The 21,947-nt window shown below is 46.8% G+C and overlaps 1 protein-coding gene across 1 annotated transcript in view; it reads left to right on the top strand.

Annotated features, from left to right (window-relative positions):
• LOC115114927 (papilin-like) overlaps positions 1-21,947 on the top strand; it is a 78,089-nt gene that overhangs the window by 52,868 nt on the left and 3,274 nt on the right. Inside the window, exons 19-23 of the mRNA XM_065003385.1 lie at positions 9,137-9,298; positions 14,587-14,714; positions 15,002-15,116; positions 16,601-16,747; positions 20,227-20,354. Of these exons, the coding sequence (XP_064859457.1) occupies positions 9,137-9,298; positions 14,587-14,714; positions 15,002-15,116; positions 16,601-16,747; positions 20,227-20,354 (680 nt within the window). The remainder of the gene's footprint in view (positions 1-9,136; positions 9,299-14,586; positions 14,715-15,001; positions 15,117-16,600; positions 16,748-20,226; positions 20,355-21,947) is intronic.

Here is a 21,947-nt window from a genome sequence, read left to right as displayed (position 1 = left end):
TGGTGTGGTCTCATCGTATGGTGGTGTGGTGGTGTGGTCTCATCGTATGGTGGTGTGGTCTCATCGTATGGTGGTGTGGTGTGGTCTCATATGGTGGTGTGGTGGTATGGTGGTGTGGTCTCATCGTATGGTGGTGTGGTGGTGGTGTGGTCTCATCGTATGGTGGTGTGGTCTCATCGTATGGTGGTGTGGTGGTGTGGTCTCGTATGGTGGTGTGGTCTCATCGTATGGTGGTGTGGTCTCATCGTATGGTGGTGTGGTGGTGTGGTCTCATCGTATGGTGGTGTGGTCTCATCGTATGGTGGGTGGGTGTGGGTATGGTGGTGTGGTCTCATCGTATGGTGGTGTGGTGGTGTGGTCTCATCGTATGGTGGTGTGGTGGTGTGGTCTCATCGTATGGTGGTGTGGTCTCATCGTATGGTGGTGTGGTCTCATCGTATGGTGGTGTGGTGGTGTGGTCTCATCGTATGTTGGTGTGGTCTCATCGTATGTGGTGGTGTGGTCTCATCGTATGTTGGTGTTGTGGTGTGGTCTCATCGTATGGTGGTGTGGTGGTGTGGTCTCATCGTATGGTGGTGTGGTCTCATCGTATGGTGGTGTGGTCTCATGTGTGGTGGTGTGGTCTCATCGTATGGTGGTGTGGTCTCATCGTATGGTGGTGTGTCTCATATGGTGGTGTGGTCTCATCGTATGGTGGTGTGGTGGTGTGGTCTCATCGTATGGTGGTATGGTGGTGTGGTCTCATCGTATGGTGGTGTGGTGGTGTGGTCTCATCGTATGGTGTATGGTGGTGTGGTCTCATCGTATGGTGGTGTGGTCTCATCGTATGGTGGTGTGGTGCTGTGGTCTCATCGTATGGTGGTGTGGTCTCATCGTATGGTGGTGTGGTGGTGTGGTCTCATGGTGGTCATGGTGGTGTGGTCTCATGGATGGTGGTGTGGTCTCATCGTATGGTGGTGTGGTCTCATCGTATGGTGGTGTGGTCTCATCGTGGTGGTGTGGTGGTGTGGTCTCATCGTATGGTGGTGTGGTCTCATCGTATGGTGGTGTGGTGGTGTGGTCTCATCATATGGTGGTGTGGTGGTGTGGTCTCATCGTATGGTGGTGTGGTCTCATCGTATGGTGGTGGTGGTGGTGTGGTCTCATCGTATGGTGGTGTGGTGGTGTGGTCTCATCGTATGGTGGTGTGGTCTCATCGTATGGTGGTGTGGTGATGTGGTCTCATCGTATGGTGGTATGGTGGTGTGGTCTCATCGTATGGTGGTGTGGTCTCATCGTATGGTGGTGTGGTCTCATCGTATGGTGGTGTGGTCTCATCGTATGGTGGTGTGGTGGTGTGGTCTCATCGTATGGTGGTGTGGTCTCATCGTATGGTGGTGTGGTCTCATCGTGTGGTGGTGTGGTCTCATCGTATGGTGGTGTGGTCTCATCGTATGGTGGTGTGGTCTCATCGTATGGTGGTGTGGTGGTGTGGTCTCATCGTATGGTGGTGTGGTGTGGTCTCATCGTATGGTGGTGTGGTGGTGTGGTCTCATCATATGGTGGTGTGGTGGTGTGGTCTCATCGTATGGTGGTGTGGTCTCATCGTATGGTGGTGTGGTGGTGTGGTCTCATCATATGGTGGTGTGGTGGTGTGGTCTCATCGTATGGTGGTATGGTGGTGTGGTCTCATCGTATGGTGGTGTGGTGATGGTGGTGTGGTGTGGTCTCATCGTATGGTGGTATGGTGGTGGGTGTGGTCTCATCGTATGGTGGTGTGGTCTCATCGTATGGTGGTGTGGTCTGTCGTATGGTGGTGTGGTCTCATCGTATGGTGGTATGGTGGTGTGGTCTCATCGTGTGGTGGTGTGGTCTCATCGTATGGTGGTGTGGTCTCATCGTATGGTGGTGTGGTCTCATCGTATGGTGGTGTGGTCTCATCGTATGGTGGTGTGGTCTCATCGTATGGTGGTGGTGTGGTGGTGTGATCTCATGGTGGTATGGTGGTGTGGTCTCATCGTATGGTGGTGTGGTCTCATCGTGTGGTGGTGTGGTGGTGGTGTGGGTATGGTGGTGTGGTCTCATTGTATGGTGGTATGGTGGTGTGGTCTCATCGTATGTGGTGGTGTGGTGGTGTGGTCTCATCGTATGGTGGTGTGGTCTCATCGTATGGTGGTGTGGTGGTGTGGTCTCATCGTATGGTGGTGTGGTCTCATCGTATGGTGGTGTGGAGGTGTGGTCTCATCGTATGGTGGTGGTATGGTGGTGTGGTCTCATGGTGGTATGGTGGTGTGGTCTCGTCGTATGGTGGTGTGGTGGTGTGGTCTCATCGTATGGTGGTGTGGTGGTGTGGTCTCATCGTATGGTGGTGTGGTCTCATCGTATGGTGGTGTGGTGGTGTGGTCTCATCGTATGTGGTGTGGTCTCATCGTATGGTGGTGTGGTCTCATCGTATGGTGGTGTTGTGGTGTGGTCTCATCGTATGGTGGTGTGGGTGGTGGTGTGGTCTCATCGTATGGTGGTGTGGTCTCATCGTATGGTGGTGTGGTCTCATCGTGTGGTGGTGTGGTCTCATCGTATGGTGGTGTGGTCTCATCGTATGGTGGTGTGGTGGTGTGGTCTCATCGTATGGTGGTATGGTGGTGTGGTCTCATCGTATGGTGGTGTGGTCTCATCGTATGGTGGTGTGGTGGTGTGGTCTCATCGTATGGTGGTGTGGTCTCATCGTATGGTGTGTGGTCTCATCGTATGGTGGTGTGGTCTCATCGTATGGTGGTGTGGTCTCATCGTATGGTGGTGTGGTGGTGTGGTCTCATCGTATGGTGGTGTGGTCTCATCGTATGGTGGTGTGGTCTCATCGTATGGTGGTGTGGTGCTGTGGTCTCATCATATGGTGGTGTGGTCTCATCGTATGTATGGTGGTGTGGTGGTGTGGTCATCATTGTATGGAGGTGTGGTCTCATCGTATGGTGGTGTGGTCTCATCGTATGGTGGTGTGGTCTCATCGTATGGTGGTGTGGTCTCATCGTATGGTGGTGTGGTGGTGTGGTCTCATCGTATGGTGGTGTGGTCTCATCGTATGGTGGTGTGGTGGTGTGGTCTCATCATATGGTGGTGTGGTGGTGTGGTCTCATCGTATGGTGGTGTGGTCTCATCGTATGGTGGTGGTGTGGTGGTGTGGTCTCATCGTATGGTGGTGTGGTGGTGTGGTCTCATCGTATGGTGGTGTGGTCTCATCGTATGGTGGTGTGGTGATGTGGTCTCATCGTATGGTGGTATGGTGGTGTGGTCTCATCGTATGGTGGGTGTGGTGTGGTCTCATCGTATGGTGGTGTGGTCTCATCGTATGGTGGTGTGGTCTCATCGTATGGTGGTGTGGTCTCATATGGTGGTGGTGGTGTGGTGGTGTGGTCTCATCGTGTGGTGGTGTGGTCTCATCGTATGGTGGTGTGTTCTCATCGTATGGTGGTGTGGTGGTGTGGTCTCATCGTATGGTGGTGGTGTGGTCTCATCGTATGGTGGTGTGGTCTCATCGTATGGTGGTGTGGTCTCATCGTATGGTGGTGTGGTCTCATCGTATGGTGGTGTGGTCTCATCGTATGGTGGTGGTGTGGTCTCATCGTATGGTGGTGTGGTGGTGTGATCTCTCATCGTATGGTGGTGTGGTCTCATCGTATGGTGGTGTGGTCTCATCGTATGGTGGTGTGGTCTCATTGTATGGTGGTATGGTGGTGTGGTCTCATCGTATGGTGGTGTGGGGGTGTGGTCTCATCGTATGGTGGTGTGGTCTCATCGTATGGTGGTGTGGTGGTGTGGTCTCATCGTATGGTGGTGTGGTCTCATCGTATGGTGGTGTGGAGGTGTGGTCTCATCGTATGGTGGTATGGTGGTGTGGTCTCATCGTATGGTGGTGTGGTCTCGTCGTATGGTGGTGTGGTGGTGTGGTCTCATCGTATGGTGGTGTGGTGGTGTGGTCTCATCGTATGGTGGTGTGGTGGTGTGGTCTCATCGTATGGTGGTGTGGTCTCATCGTATGGTGGTGTGGTGGTGTGGTCTCATCGTATGGTGGTGTGGTCTCATCGTATGGTGGTGTGGTCTCATCGTATGGGTGGTGTTGTGGTGTGGTCTCATCGTATGGTGGTGTGGTGGTGTGGTCTCATCGTATGGTGGTGTGGTCTCATCGTATGGTGGTGTGGTCGTATGGTGGTGTGGTGGTGTGGTCTCATCGTATGGTGGTGTGGTCTCATCGTATGGTATGGTGGTGTGGTGGTGTGGTCTCTCATGGTGGTATGGTGGTGTGGTCTCATCGTATGGTGGTGTGGTCTCATCGTATGGTGGTGTGGTGGTGTGGTCTCATGGTGTGGTGGTGTGGTCTCATCGTATGGTGGTGTGGTCTCATCGTATGGTGGTGTGGTCTGTGGTCTCATCGTATGGTGGTGTGGTGGTGGTGTGGTGGTGTGGTCTCATCGTATGGTGGTGTGGTCTCATCGTATGGTGTGGGTGGTGGTCTCATCGTATGGTGGTGTGGTGGTGTGGTCTCATCATATGGTGGTGTGGTCTCATCGTATGGTGGTGTGGTCTCATTGTATGGTGGAGTGGTCTCATCGTATGGTGGTGTGGTGGTGTGGTCTCATCGTATGGTGGTGTGGTCTCATCGTATGGTGGTGTGGTGGTGTGGTCTCATCATATGGTGGTGTGGTGGTGTGGTCTCATCGTATGGTGGTGTGGTCTCATCGTATGGTGGTGTGGTGGTGTGGTCTCATCATATGGTGGTGTGGTGGTGTGGTCTCATCGTATGGTGGTGTGGTCTCATCGTATGGTGGTGTGGTGATGTGGTCTCATCGTATGGTGGTATGGTGGTGTGGTCTCATCGTATGGTGGTGTGGTCTCATCGTATGGTGGTGTGGTCTCGTATGGTGGTGGTCTCATCGTATGGTCGTATGGTGGTGTGGTCTCATCGTATGGTGGTGTGGTGGTGTGGTCTCATCGTGTGGTGGTGTGGTCTCATCGTATGGTGGTGTGGTCTCATCGTATGGTGGTGTGGTGGTGTGGTCTCATCGTGTGGTGGTGTGGTCGTATGGTGGTGGTGGTGTGGTCTCATCGTATGGTGGTGTGGTCTCATCGTATGGTGGTGTGGTCTCATCGTATGGTGGTGTGGTCTCATCGTATGGTGGTGTGGTCTCATCGTATGGTGGTGTGGTCTCATCGTATGGTGGTGTGGTCTGTGGTGGTGGTCTCATCGTATGGTGGTGTGGGTCTCATCGTATGGTGGTGTGGTCTCATGGTGGTGGTGGTGTGGTCTCATCGTATGGTGGTGTGGTCTCATTGTATGGTGGGTGGTGTGGTCTCATCGTATGGTGGTGTGGGGGTGGGGGTCTCATCGTATGGTGGTGTGGTCTCATCGTATGGTGGTGGTGTGGGTATGGTGGTGTGGTCTCATCGTATGGTGGTGTGGTCTCATCGTATGGTGGTATGGTGGTGTGGTCTCATCGTATGGTGGTGTGGTCTCATCGTATGGTGGGTGGTGGTGGTGTGGTCTCATCGTATGGTGGTGTGGTGGTGTGGTCTCATCGTATGGTGGTGTGGTGGTGTGGTCTCATCGTATGGTGGTGTGGTCTCATCGTATGGTGGTGTGGTGGTGTGGTCTCATCGTATGTTGGTGTGGGTATGGTGGTGTGGTCTCAGTGGTCTCATCGTATGGTGGTGTGGTCTCATCGTATGGTGGTGTGGTGGTGTGGTCTCATCGTATGGTGGTATGGTGGTGTGGTGTATGGTGGTGTGGTCTCATCGTATGGTGGTGTGGTGGTGTGGTCTCATCGTGGTGGTGGTGTGGTGGTGTGGTCTCATCGTATGGTGGTGTGGTGGTGTGGTCTCATCGGTGGTGTGGTCTCATCGTATGGTGGTGTGGTCTCATCGTATGGTGGTGTTGTGGTGTGGTCTCATCGTATGGTGGTGTGGTGGTGTGGTCTCATCGTATGGTGGTGTGGTCTCATCGTATGGTGGTGTGGTCTCGTCGTGTGGTGGTGTGGTCTCATCGTATGGTGGTGTGGTCTCATCGTATGGTGGTGTGGTCTCATCGTATGGTCTCATCGTATGGTGGTATGGTGGTGTGGTCTCATCGTATGGTGGTGTGGTCTCATCGTATGGTGGTGTGGTGGTGTGGTCTCATCGTATGGTGGTGTGGTCTCATCGTATGGTGGTGTGGTCTCATCGTATGGTGGTGTGGTCTCATCGTATGGTGGTGTGGTCTCATCGTATGGTGGTGTGGTGGTGTGGTCTCATCGTATGGTGGTGTGGTCTCATCGTATGGTGGGTGTGGTGGTGTGGTCTCATCGTATGGTCGTATGGTGGTGTGGTGGTGTGGTCTCATCGTGTGGTGGTGTGGTCTCATCGTATGGTGGTGTGGTCTCATCGTATGGTGGTGTGGTCTCATCGTATGGTGGTGTGTGGTGGTGTGGTCTCATCGTATGGTGGTGTGGTCTCATCGTATGGTGGTGGTGTGGTGTGTGGTCTCATCGTATGGTGGTGGTGTGGTGGTGTGGTCTGGTGGTGTGGTGGTGTGGTCTCATCATATGGTGGTGTGGTGGTGTGGTCTCATCGTATGGTGGTGTGGTCTCATCGTATGGTGGTGTGTGGTGGTGTGGTCTTATCATATGGTGGTGTGGTGGTGTGGTCTCATCGTATGGTGGTGTGGTCTCATCGTATGGTGGTGTGGTGGTGTGGTCTCATCATATGGTGGTGTGGTGGTGTGGTCTCATCGTATGGTGGTGTGGTCTCATCGTATGGTGGGTGGTGATGTGGTCTCATCGTATGGTGGTATGGTGGTGTGGTCTCATCGTATGGTGGTGTGGTCTCATCGTATGGTGGTGTGGTCTCATCGTGTGGTGGTGGTGTGGTCTCATCGTATGGTGGTGTGGTCTGTGGTCTGGTGGTGTGGTGGTGTGGTCTCATCGTATGGTGGTGTGGTCTCATCGTGTGGTGGTGTGGTCTCATCGTATGGTGGTGTGGTGGTGTGGTCTCATCGTATGGTGGTGTGGTGGTGTGGTCTCATCGTATGGTGGTGTGGTCTCATCGTATGGTGGTGTGGTCTCATCGTATGGTGGTGTGGTCTCATGGTGGTGTGGTCTCATCGTATGGTGGTGTGGTCTCATCGTATGGTGTGTGGTGTGGTCGTATGGTGGTGTGGTATGGTGGTGGTGTGGTCTCATCGTATGGTGGTGGTGGTGTGTGGTGGTGTGGTCTCATCGTATGGTGGTGGTGTGGTCTCATCGTATGGTGGTGTGGTGGTGTGGTCTCATCGTATGGTGTATGGTGGTGTGGTGGTGTGGTCTCATCGTATGGTGGTGTGGTCTCATCGTATGGTGGTGTGGTCTCATCGTGTGGTGGTGTGGTCTCATCGTATGGTGGTATGGTGGTGTGGTCTCATCGTATGTGTGGTCTCATCGTATGGTGGTGTGGTGGTGTGGTCTCATCGTATGGTGGTGTGGTCTCATGGTGTGTGTGGTGTGGTGGTGTGGTCTCATCGTATGGTGGTGTGGTCTCATGGTGGTGTGGTGGTGTGGTCTCATCGTATGGTGGTGTGGTCTCATCGTGGTGGTGTGGTCTCATCGTATGGTGGTGTGGTCTCTCATGGTGTGGTCTGGTGGTGTGGGATGGTGTGTGGTCTCATCGTATGGTGGTGTGGTCTCATCATGGTGGTGTGGTCTCGTGTGGTGGTGGTGTGGTGGTGTGGTCTCATCGTATGGTGGTGTGGTCTCATCGTATGGTGGTGTGGTGGTGTGGTCTCATCGTATGGTGGTGTGGTCTCATCGTATGGTGGTGTGGTGGTGTGGTCTCATCGTATGGTGGTGTGGTGGTGTGGTCTCATCGTATGGTGGTGTGGTCTCATCGTATGGTGGTGTGGTCTCATCGTGTGGTGGTGTGGAGGTGTGGTCTCATCGTATGGTGGTGTGGAGGTGTGGTCTCATCGTATGGTGGTGTGGAGGTGTGGTCTCATCGTGTGGTGGTATGTTCCTGTTCCATGTGCCTCCTCTGCTCTAGACTCCTCCTCTAGACGCCTCCTCTACACTCTTCCTCTAGACTCCTCCTCTAGACTCCTCCTCTAGACTCCTCCTCTAGATGCCTCTTCTAGACTCCTCTATCTCCAATAGAAATAGAATGTCACATTTCCATTTCTATGCTATCTAGCTCTATACTATCAAGCTCTATGTTGTTTAGCTCCATGCCCTCTAGTTCTATGTTGCCTAGCTCTATGCTAGCTCTATGCTGTCTAGCTCTGTGCTGTCTAGGTCTATGTTGTCTAGCTCTATGCTGTCTAGCTCTATGTTGTCTAGCTCTATGCTGTCTAGCTCTATGTTGTCTCGCTCTATGCTGTCTAGCTCTTTGCTGTCTAGCTCTATGCTGTCTAGGTCTATGTTGTCTAGCTCTATGCTGTCTAGCTCTATGTTGTCTAGCTCTATGCTGTCTAGCTCTATGTTGTCTAGCTCTATGCTGTCAAGCTCTATGCTAAAATAATCAGCATAAAGTGACTTTCCTCTTTTCTCTCTCCTTTCCTCTTTTCTCTCTCCTTTCCTCTTTTCTCTCTCATTTCCTCTTTCCCTCTCTCCTTTTCTCTTTTCCTCTCTCCTTTTCTCTTTCCCTCTCTCTCTCCTTTTCTCTTTCCCTCTCTCCTTTTCTCTTTCCCTCTCTCTTTTCCTCTCTCCTTTTCTCTTTCCCTCTCTCCTTTTCTCTTTCCCTCCCTTTCTCTTTGCCTCTCTCCTTTTTTCTTTCCCTCTCTCCTTTTCTCTTTCCCTCTCTCTTTCCCTCTCTCCTTTTCTCTTTCCCTCTCCTTTTCCTTTTCTTTCTCTTCCCTCTCTCCTCCTTTTCTCTTTTCCTCTCTCTTTCCCTCTCTTTCCTCTTTCCCCTCTCTCTTTCCCTCTCTTTCCCTCTCTCTTTCCCTCTCTCTCTCCCTTTCTCTTTCCCTCTCTCTTTCCCTCTCTCTCTCCCTTCCTCTTTCCCTCTCTCCTTTTCTCTTTCCCTCTCTCTTTCCCTCTCTCCTTTTCTCTTTCCCTCTCTCTTTCCCTCTCTCCTTTTCTCTTTCCCTCTCTCTTTCTTTCCATGTCTTTCCACTGTCCTCTCTCCCTCATGTCCTTCTCAAACCCCCAACCCCTTCCTCCAGCCTGACCCAGCCAGGGGGGGTGAAGATCGACCAGACTGACCCGACCACGGTGGAGGCTCTGGTGGGACAGACGGTGGTGTTACCCTGCAGAGTCTCTCCAGCTCCGTCCTCCACCATCATAGTGGAGTGGAGGAAGGATGGAGTCCCTCTCACTACTTTTAGGTGAGCACACTACATTTTTGACATGTTAATCATTTAGCAGACGCTCTTAGCAACTTACAGCCGTTGAAGGTAGCGAGCCGTATGTCAGCCGAGCCCTATGTCAGCCGAGCCGTATGTCAGCCGGTTGGAGTCATTAAAACCAGTTTACATACACTCAGGTTGGAGTCATTAAAACTAGTTTACAAACACTCAGGTTGGAGTCATTAAAACTAGTTTACATACACTCAGGTTGGAGTCATTAAAACTAGTTTACATACACTCAGGTTGGAGTCATTAAAACTAGTTTACATACACTTAGGTTGGAGTCATTAAAACTAGTTTACATACACTCAGGTTGGAGTCATTAAAACTAGTTTACATACACTCAGGTTGGAGTCATTAAAACTAGTTTACATACACTCAGGTTGGAGTCATTAAAACTAGTTTACATACACTCAGGTTGGGGTCATTAAAACTAGTTTACATACACTCAGGTTGGAGTCATTAAAACTAGTTTACATACACTTAGGTTGGAGTCATTAAAACTAGTTTACATACACTCAGGTTGGAGTCATTAAAACTAGTTTACATACACTTAGGTTGGAGTCATTAAAACTAGTTTACATTCACTTAGGTTGGAGTCATTACAACTAGTTTACATTCACTTAGGTTGGAGTCATTACAACTAGTTTACATACACTCAGGTTGGAGTCATTAAAACTAGTTTACATTCACTTAGGTTGGAGTCATTACAACTAGTTTACATTCACTTAGGTTGGAGTCATTAAAACTAGTTTACATACACTCAGGTTGGAGTCATTAAAACTAGTTTACATACACTCAGGTTGGAGTCATTAAAACTAGTTTACATACACTTAGGTTGGAGTCATTAAAACTAGTTTACATACACTCAGGTTGGAGTCATTAAAACTAGTTTACATTCACTTAGGTTGGAGTCATTAAAACTAGTTTACATACACTTAGGTTGGAGTCATTAAAACTAGTTTACATTCACTTAGGTTGGAGTCATTAAAAATAGTTGACATACACTCAGGATGGAGTCATTAAAACTAGTTTACATTCACTTAGGTTGGAGTCATTAAAACTAGTTTACATACACTCAGGTTGGAGTCATTAAAACTAGTTTTACACTTAGGTTGGAGTCATTAAAACACTTAGGTTGGAGTCATTAAAACTAGTTTACATACACTTAGGTTGGAGTCATTAAAAATAGTTGACATACACTCAGGATGGAGTCATTACAACTAGTTTACATTCACTTAGGTTGGAGTCATTAAAACTAGTTTACATACACTCAGGTTGGAGTCATTAAAACTAGTTTACATACACTTAGGTTGGAGTCATTAAAACTAGTTTACATTCACTTAGGTTGGAGTCATTACAACTAGTTTACATTCACTTAGGTTGGAGTCATTACAACTAGTTTACATACACTCAGGTTGGAGTCATTAAAACTAGTTTACATTCACTTAGGTTGGAGTCATTACAACTAGTTTACATTCACTTAGGTTGGAGTCATTAAAACTAGTTTACATACACTCAGGTTGGAGTCATTAAAACTAGTTTACATACACTTAGGTTGGAGTCATTAAAACTAGTTTACATACACTTAGGTTGGAGTCATTAAAACTAGTTTACATACACTTAGGTTGGAGTCATTAAAACTAGTTTACATACACTCAGGTTGGCATCATTAAAACTAGTTTACATAGTTTACATGCACAAAGTAGATGTCCTAACCGACTTGACAAAGCTATAGTTTGTTAACCTGTTGCTCCTACCCTCTACTTTTTTGAACATTTTGTTAAAAATCGCGCAACATTTCAGCGCCCTGCTACTCATGCCAGGAATATAGTACGTTCATATGGTTAGAATGTGTGGATAGGAAACCCTCGGACGTTTTTAAAACTGGTTAAATCACGACTGTGGCTATTACATAACGTGCGTTACATCGGAAAGCGCAGGAAAACCTGATCACAGAAAATGGAAATAAATATCCTTGCGCCACTTCCAGCAATTGTTAACAGTGAGCCGAATTAGATAAGACCGAGCATTCAACTCCCACAGCATCCCCATGTTGTCTAGAGTCTTGTGAATTGAATCATCTTTGATTCTTGGTTGAACCGAAAGAGGGGCACGACTTACCTCCGGTCTCCGCCCAGATCATTCCGGAAGAGCTCTCTCCTGAAATTTTTTCCAAGACGACAGCTAATGATATTTACATCGCCTACGGATGATTTTTATCGCTTATTAACGTTTACTAATACCTAAAGTAGCATTACAAACGTATTTCGAAGTGTTTTGTGAAAGTTTATCGTCTACTTTTTCAATTTTAAAAAATGACGTTACGTTGTGAAATCGCTGTTTTTTCGTTTATCACACAGTCTACATATAACGATATCTTGGCTTTATATGGCCCGATTTAATCGAAATAAAGACCCAATAGTGTTTATGGGACATCTAGGAGTGCCAACAAAGAAGATGGTGAAAGGTAATGACTGTTTTCTATTTTATTGTGCGGTTTGTGTAACGCCGAAATGCTAACTATTTTGTTTACGTCCCCTGCTGTGCTTTTCTGTTGTAGTGTATTGGTGCATGCTATCAGATAATAGCTTCTCATGCTGTCGCCGAAAAGCATTTTAAAAATCTGACTTGTTGCCTGGATTCACAACGAGTGTAGCTTTAATTTGATACCCTGCATGTGTATTTTAATGAACTTTTGAGTTTTAACTAATACTATTAGCATTTAGCGTAGCGCATTTGCATTTCCAGAGCTCTAGTTGGGACGCAAGCGTCCCAAGTAGAGGTAAGAGGTTAACAAGAAATATGTGGAGTGGTTGAAAAACTAGGTTTAATGACTCCAACCTGAGTGTATGTAAACTTCAGACATCAACTGTGTCTGTGACCAACAGATGCATATCTGTATTCATAGATTAGGGCCTAGTTATAAGGGCACAAGACCCAAATGCAGACACAGGAGGCAGATGGTTGCGCTCCGATATTTGTCATCTCAAAGGGAGGAGGGAAAGGCAGGTCGGGACAGGCGAGAGTTGGTCAGGCAGGCTGGTTGTCAGAACAGGCAGAATGGTCAGGCAGGCTGGTTGTCAGAACAGGCAGAATGGTCAGGCAGGCTGGTTGTCAGAACAGGCAGAATGGTCAGGCAGGCTGGTTGTCAGAACAGGCGAGAGTGGTCAGGTAGATGGGTTCAGAACAGGCAGAGTGGTCAGGCAGGCTTGGTTGTCAGAACAGGCAGAGTGGTCAGGCAGGCTTGGTTGTCAGAACAGGCAGAGTGGTCAGGTAGATGGGTTCAGAGTCAGGACAGACAAAGGTCAAAACCAGGAGGACTAGAAACAAACATAGACTGGGATGAATAGGAGCAAGGAAAAACACTGGTTGACTTGGCAAACAAGACAAACTGGCACAGAGAGACAGGAAACACAGGGATAAATACACTGGTACAGAGAGACAGGAAACACAGGGATAAATACACTGGTACAGAGAGACAGGAAACACAGGGATAAATACACTGGTACAGAGAGACAGGAAACACAGGGATAAATACACTGGTACAGAGAGACAGGAAACACAGGGATAAATACACTGGTACAGAGACAGGAAACACAGGGATAAATACAATGGTACAGAGAGACAGGAAACACTGGATAAATACAGTACAGAGAGACAGGAAACACAGGGATAAATACACTGGTACAGAGACAGGAAACACAGGGATAAAAACACAGAGAGACAGGGATAAATACACTACAGAGAGGAAACACACAGAGAGACAGGAAACACAGGGATAAATACACTGGCACAGAGAGACAGGAAACACAGAGAGACAGGGATAAATACACTGGGACAGAGAGACAGGAAACACAGGGATAAATACACTGGTGCGGAGAGACAGGAAACACAGGGATAAATAGACTGGTACAGAGAGACAGGAAACACATGGATAAATACACTGGTACAGAGAGACAGGAAACACAGGGATAAATACACTGGTACAGAGAGACAGGAAACACATGGATAAAAACTGGTACAGAGAGACACTGGATAAATACACTGGTACAGAGAGACAGGAAACACAGGGATAAATACACTGGTACAGAGAGACAGGAAACACAGGGATAAATACACTGGTACAGAGAGACAGGAAACACAGGGATAAATACACTGGTACAGAGAGACAGGAAACACAGGGATAAATACACTGGTACAGAGAGACAGGAAACACAGGGATAAAACTGGTACAGAGAGACAGGGATAAATACACTGGTACAGACACAGGGACACTGGTACAGAGAGAAAAACACAGGGATAAATACAGAGAGACAGGAAACACAGGGATAAATACACTGGTACAGAGAGACAGGAAACACAGGGATAAATACACTGGTACAGAAAAACAGGAAACACAGGGATAAATACACTGGCACAGAGAGACAGGAAACACAGGGATAAATACACTGGTACAGAGAAACAGGAAACACAGGGATAAATACACTGGCACAGAGAGACAGGAAACACAGGGATAAATACACTGGTACAGAGAGACAGAAACACAGGATAAAAACAGGAAACACAGGGATAAATACACTGGTACAGAGAGACAGGAAACACAGGGATAAATACACTGGTACAGAAAAACAGAAACACAGGGACACTGGCACAGACAGGAAACACAGGGATAAATACACTGGTACAGAGAAACAGGAAACACAGGGATAAATACACTGGCACAGAGAGACAGGAAACACAGGGATAAATACACTGGGGATAATAAGCGACACCTGGAGGGGGTGGAGACAATAACGAGGACAGGTGAACCAGATCAGGGTGTGAAACTAATGAATTTATTTAAATTGACTGATTTCCTGATATGAACTGTAACTCAGTAAAATCTTTGAAAAATGTTGCGTGTTGCGTTTTAAAATGTTGTTCAGTTTACTGTATTATAAACTGGGTGGTTCGAGCCCTGAATGCTGATTGGCTGAAAGCCATAGCAGTATTTTTACTGCTCTAATTATGTTGGTAACCAGTTTATAACAGCAATAAGGCACCTCGGGGGTTTGTGGTATATGACCAATATACCACGGCTAAGGGCTGTGTCCATGGACCTGCGCATTGCATTGTGAGAATGAACAGCCGTTAGCGTTAGCTATATACCACACCCTCCCAGGTCTTAGTGCTTAAATAATATTTCCTGTGTTCTGGGCGTATTCTATATACACTAATGTGCTGGATATTTTAAGTGTGTGCAACTGTCAAATCCTTCCCCCCAGGCATCATCCGCAGCCTAATGGTTCCCTGTTAGTTGGTCCTCTAACTAAGGCTGACTCTGGTTGGTTGCTCTGTGTGGCAACGCGTGACCGTGAGAGAGATCACCGCTACGTGTACCTGTCTGTCTCAGGTATGTAGAGACACGTCTGTCTGTGTGTTTGTTTTATCTTGTGGGAACCTTGAGCCAAATCACTGTGTGTTTGTTTTACCTTGTGGGAACCTTGAGCCAAATCACTGTGTGTTTGTTTTACCTTGTGGGGACCTTGAGCCAAATCACTGTGTGTTTGTTTTACCTTGTGGGAACCTTGAGCCAAATCACTGTGTGTTTGTTTTACCTTGTGGGGACGTTGAGCCAAATCACTGTGTGTTTGTTTTACCTTGTGGGAACGTTGAGCCAAATCACTGTGTGTTTGACAGAGAACACCAGAGGATCCCAGGCGGTACAGGACACGACAGGAAGCCTCCCCCAAGATGGAGCAGACAGGACAGGAGTTATACTGCCGTCAGTCCCTCATCGCCAGCCCTCACCCAAGTAGGAGTCACACACACACAGCCCTCACCCAAGTATGAGTCACACACAGCCCTCACCCAAGTATGAGCCACACACAGCCCTCACCCAAGTAGGAGACACACACACACAGCCCTCACCCAAGTAGGAGTCACACACACACAGCCCTCACCCAAGTATGAGTCACACACACAGCCCTCACCCGAGTATGAGTCACACACACAGCCCTCACCCAAGTATGAGTCACACACACAGCCCTCACCCAAGTATGAATCACACACAGCCCTCACCCAAGTATGAGTCACACACACACAGCCCTCACCCAAGTATGAGTCACACACACACAGCCCTCACCCAAGTAGGAGTCACACACACAGCCCTCACCTCATCCACCAACCCCTCCTCTCTACATAGTCCCACCCACCAACCCCTCCTCTACACATAGTCCCATCCACAACCCCTCCTCTCTACATAGTCCCACCCACCAACCCCTCCTCTACACATAGTCCCATCTACAACCCCTCCTCTCTACATAGTCCCATCCACCAACCCCTCCTCTACACATAGTCCCATCTACAACCCCTCCTCTCTACATAGTCCCATCCACAACCCCTCCTCTCTACATAGTCCCATCCACCAACCCCTCCTCTCTACATAGTCCCATCCACCAACCCCTCCTCTACACATAGTCCCATCCACAACCCCTCCTCTCTACATAGTCCCACCCACCAACCCCTCCTCTACACATGGTCCCATCCACAACCCCTCCTCTCTACATAGTCCCACCCACCAACCCCTCCTCTACACATAGTCCCATCCACAACCCCTCCTCTCTACATAGTCCCATCCACCAACCCCTCCTCTACACATAGTCCCATCCACAACCCCTCCTCTCTACATAGTCTCATCCACAACCCCTCCTCTCTACATAGTCCCACCCACCAACCCCTCCTCTACACATAGTCCCATCCACAACCCCTCCTCTCTACATAGTCCCATCCACAACCCCTCCTCTCTACATAGTCCCACCCACCAACCCTTCCTCTACACATAGTCCCATCCACCAACCCCTCCTCTCCACATAGTCCCATCCACCAACCCCTCCTCTCTACATAGTCCCATCCACCAACTCCTCCTCTCCACATAGTCCCATCCACCAACCCCTCCTCTCTACATAGTCCCATCCACCAACTCCTCCTCTCCACATAGTCCCACCCACCAACCCCTCCTCCTCTCCACATAGTCCCACCCACCAACCCCTCCTCCTCTCCACATAGTCCCATCCACAACCCCTCCTCTCCACATAGTCCCATCCACCAACCCCTCCTCTCTACATAGTCCCATCTACAACCCCTCCTCTCCACATAGTCCCACCCACCAACCCCTCCTCCTCTCCACATAGTCCCACCCACCAACCCCTCCTCTCCACATAGTCCCACCCACCAACCCCTCCTCCTCTCTACATAGTCCCACCCACCAACCCCTCCTCTCTGTGTATGATGGTTCAGGTTCAGTATAGACCGATCAGGTTCGTCGTCTGTGGAGGGGAAAGCAGGACAGACGGTCAGACTAGCCTGTAAGGTCCTCCCACCGTCAGCGCTCTCTTCGGTCAGCCTCCAGTGGACCAGAGAAGGACAGACACTCAACTCTCTCAGGTAACAGTGTTAGTCCTGCAAAACCCCCAGTTCTTAATACCATTTTATTCAGAGATATTTAAGACCTTTTTATTCAGAGATATTTCAAATAGATCTTAATACCTTTTTATTCAGAGATATTTAAGACCTTTTTAGCTTTGCTTTTCCATTCAGTTTTTATTGTTTGTTTTCTTCTCTGAAGTTCATTGCATTCATGTCTGAAATGTGCTATATATATATATATATATATATATACATTTAATTTGATTTAGAGAGCTGGGACATTTAAGGTTTCTATAATCTGATGCATTTTAACATGACACTACAACATTCTATAACAGACATATTATCTCCCCCATTAACATGACACTACAACATTCTATAACAGACATATTATCTCCCCCATTAACATAACACTACAACATTCTATAACAGACATATTATCTCCCCCATTAACATGACACTACAACATTCTATAACAGACATATTATCTCCCCCATTAACATAACACTACAACATTCTATAACAGACATATTATCTCCCCCATTAACATAACACTGCAACATTCTATAACAGACATATTATCTCCCCCATTAACATAACACTGCAACATTCTATAACAGACCTATTATCTCCCCCATTAACATGACACTGCAACATTCTATAACAGACATATTATCTCCCCATTAACATGACACTACAACATTCTATAACAGCCATATTATCTCCCCCATTAACATGACACTACAACATTCTATAACAGACATATTATCTCCCCCATTAACATGACACTACAACATTCTATAACAGACATATTATCTCCCCCATTAACATGACACTACAACATTCTATAACAGACATATTATCTCCTTATTAACATGACACTACAACATTCTATAACAGCCATATTATCTCCCCCATTAACATGACACTACAACATTCTATAACAGACATATTATCTCCCCCATTAACATGACACTACAACATTCTATAACAGACATATTATCTCCCCCATTAACATGACACTACAACATTCTATAACAGACATATTATCTCCCCCATTAACATGACACTACAACATTCTATAACAGACATATTATCTCCCCATTAACATGACACTCAACATTCTATAACAGACATATTATCTCCCCATTAACATGACACTGCAACATTCTATAACAGACATATTATCTCCCCATTAACATGACACTGCAACATTCTATAACAGACATATTATCTCCCCCATTAACATGACACTGCAACATACTATAACAGACATATTATCTCCCCATTAACATGACACTGCAACATTCTATAACAGACATATTATCTCCCCCATTAACATGACACTGCAACATTCTATAACAGACATATTATCTCCCCCATTAACATGACACTACAACATTCTATAACAGCCATATTATCTCCCCCATTAACATGACACTACAACATTCTATAACAGACATATTATCTCCCCCATTAACATGACACTGCAACATTCTATAACAGACATATTATCTCCCCCATTAACATAACACTGCAACATTCTATAACAGCCATATTATCTCCCCCATTAACATGACACTTCAACATTCTATAACAGACATATTATCTCCCTGTTAACATGACACTACAACATTCTATAACAGACATATTATCTCCCCCATTAACATGACACTGCAACATTCTATAACAGACATATTATCTCCCCCATTAACATGACACTGCAACATTCTATAACAGACATATTATCTCCCCCATTAACATGACACTGCAACATTCTATAACAGACATATTATCTCCCCCATTAACATGACACTGCAACATTCTATAACAGACAACATTCTATAACAGACATATTATCTCCCCATTAACATGACACTGCAACATTCTATAACAGACATATTATCTCCCCCATTAACATGACACTGCAACATTCTATAACAGACATATTATCTCCCCCATTAACATGACACTGCAACATTCTATAACAGACATATTATCTCCCCCATTAACATGACACTACAACATTCTATAACAGACATATTATCTCCCCCATTAACATGACACTTCAACATTCTATAACAGACATATTATCTCCCCCATTAACATGACACTGCAACATTCTATAACAGACATATTATCTCCCCCATTAACATGACACTGCAACATTCTATAACAGACATATTATCTCCCCCATTAACATGACACTGCAACATTCTATAACAGACATATTATCTCCCCATTAACATGACACTGCAACATTCTATAACAGACATATTATCTCCCCATTAACATGACACTGCAACATTCTATAACAGACATATTATCTCCCCATTAACATGACACTGCAACATTCTATAACAGACATATTATCTCCCCCATTAACATGACACTGCAACATTCTATAACAGACATATTATCTCCCCCATTAACATGACACTGCAACATTCTATAACAGACATATTATCTCCCCCATTAACATGACACTGCAACATTCTATAACAGACATATTATCTCCCCATTAACATGACACTTCAACATTCTATAACAGACATATTATCTCCCCATTAACATGACACTTCAACATTCTATAACAGACATATTATCTCCCCATTAACATGACACTACAACATTCTATAACAGACATATTATCTCCCCCATTAACATGACATTAACATGACACTGCAACATTCTATAACAGACATATTATCTCCCCATTAACATGACACTGCAACATTCTATAACAGACATATTATCTCCCCCATTAACATGACACTACAACATTCTATAACAGCCATATTATCTCCCCCATTAACATGACACTTCAACATTCTATAACAGACATATTATCTCCCCCATTAACATGACACTACAACATTCTATAACAGACATATTATCTCCCCCATTAACATGACACTGCAACATTCTATAACAGACATATTATCTCCCCCATTAACATGACACTGCAACATTCTATAACAGACATATTATCTCCCCCATTAACATGACACTGCAACATTCTATAACAGACATATTATCTCCCCCATTAACATGACATGGAGAATATTTAAACAATGATATGTCACTGAATGTCTAGAATTTAGAACAATATATTGAACATTCTAAAAGTTGTGCCAACTCTCTAAACTGTGGCTCAGCTTGTTCTAGTCAACCATTTTGTAGCTTTATGTTTTAGGTCCGTGTTAAACTACATTCGGTCAGTTGCTTTAGTCAGTTAGTGTTGCACTACACATCTCAATGTGGCCCACAGCAAGACATCTCTTCCCTTTCTACTCTAAGCCAGAATCTAAAGAGAAAATGCCCATTTTATGAAAATGTAGAGGGCGATGTTTTCTTATGCCTTGTCTTATTACTGTTTGGATAAGTACAACTCTCTTGCCATAAATGTGACTGTGATTGGTTGTTTCTGCCCCGTGTGTAAATGTGATTGGTTGTTTCTGCCCCGGGCGTAAATGTGATTGGTTGTTGCTATGTAGACATGCACAGCATGCGGACGGCACCCTTGTGATTGGCCAGTTGAGGTCAGATGACTCAGGTGTCTACACCTGTACAGGCTCCACCCACAGTCAACTGGAGCAGAGACAGCTCACGCTCAAAGTACAAGGTGATTGGCTTCAGACACACCTGTCTCACATACCTGACTTGGCCATACCTGTCTCACTGGTACACATCTGTCTTTCACACCTGTGTTACAAACGTGATTTACTAGGACACACCTGTCTCACCTGTCTCACCTGTCTCACCTCTGTCTCACCTGTCTCACCTCTGTCTCATCTGTCTCACCTCTGTTACACCTCTGTTACACCTCTGTTACACCTGTCTCACCTCTGTTACACCTGTCTCACATCTGTTACACCTCTGTTAGACCTCTGTTACACCTCTGTTAGACCTGTCTCACCTCTGTTACACCTGTCTCGCCTCTGTTACACCTCTGTTACACCTCTGTTACACCTGTCTCACCTCTGTTACACCTCTGTCTCACCTGTCTCACCTCTGTCTCACCTGTCTCACCTCTGTTACACCTCTGTCTCACCTGTTACACCTCTGTCTCACCTGTCTCACCTCTGTCTCACCTGTCTCACCTCTGTTACACCTCTGTCTCACCTGTCTCACCTCTGTCTCACCTGTCTCACCTCTGTTACACCTCTGTCTCACCTGTCTCACCTCTGTTACACCTCTGTCTCACCTGTCTCACCTCTGTTACACCTGTGTTACACATCTGTTAGACCTGTCTCACCTCTGTTACACCTGTCTCACCTCTGTCTCACCTGTCTCACCTCTGTTACACCTCTGTTAGACCTGTCTCACCTCTGTTCCACCTGTCTCACCTCTGTTACACCTGTCTCACCTCTGTTACACCTGTCTCACCTCTGTCTCACCTGTCTCACCTCTGTTACACCTCTGTTAGACCTGTCTCACCTCTGTTACACCTGTCTCACCTCTGTTACACCTGTCTCACCTCTGTTACACCTCTGTTAGACCTGTCTCACCTCTGTTACACCTGTCTCACCTCTGTTACACCTGTCTCACCTCTGTTACACCTCTGTTACACCTGTCTCACCTCTGTTACACCTGTCTCACCTCTGTTACACCTCTGTTAGACCTCTGTTACACCTCTGTTAGACCTGTCTCACCTCTGTTACACCTGTCTCACCTCTGTTACACCTCTGTTAGACCTGTCTCACCTCTGTTACACCTCTGTCTCACCTGTCTCACCTCTGTTACACCTCTGTTAGACCTGTCTCACCTCTGTTACACCTCTGTTACACCTCTGTTACACCTGTCTCACCTCTGTTACACCTCTGTCTCACCTGTTACACCTCTGTCTCACCTGTCTCACCTCTGTCTCACCTGTCTCACCTCTGTTACACCTCTGTCTCACCTGTCTCACCTCTGTCTCACCTGTCTCACCTGTCTCACCTCTGTTACACCTCTGTCTCACCTGTCTCACCTCTGTCTCACCTGTCTCACCTCTGTTACACCTCTGTTAGACCTGTCTCACCTCTGTCTCACCTGTCTCACCTCTGTTACACCTCTGTTACACCTCTGTTAGACCTGTCTCACCTCTGTTCCACCTGTCTCACCTCTGTTACACCTGTCTCACCTCTGTTACACCTCTGTTAGACCTGTCTCACCTCTGTTACACCTGTCTCACCTCTGTTACACCTGTCTCACCTGTCTCACCTCTGTCTCACCT

This window comes from Oncorhynchus nerka, linkage group LG18, assembly GCF_034236695.1.
Source record: "Oncorhynchus nerka isolate Pitt River linkage group LG18, Oner_Uvic_2.0, whole genome shotgun sequence".
In the NCBI taxonomy this organism is placed as follows: domain Eukaryota; kingdom Metazoa; phylum Chordata; class Actinopteri; order Salmoniformes; family Salmonidae; genus Oncorhynchus; species Oncorhynchus nerka.
This window is presented reverse-complemented; position numbering and strand designations above follow the sequence as displayed.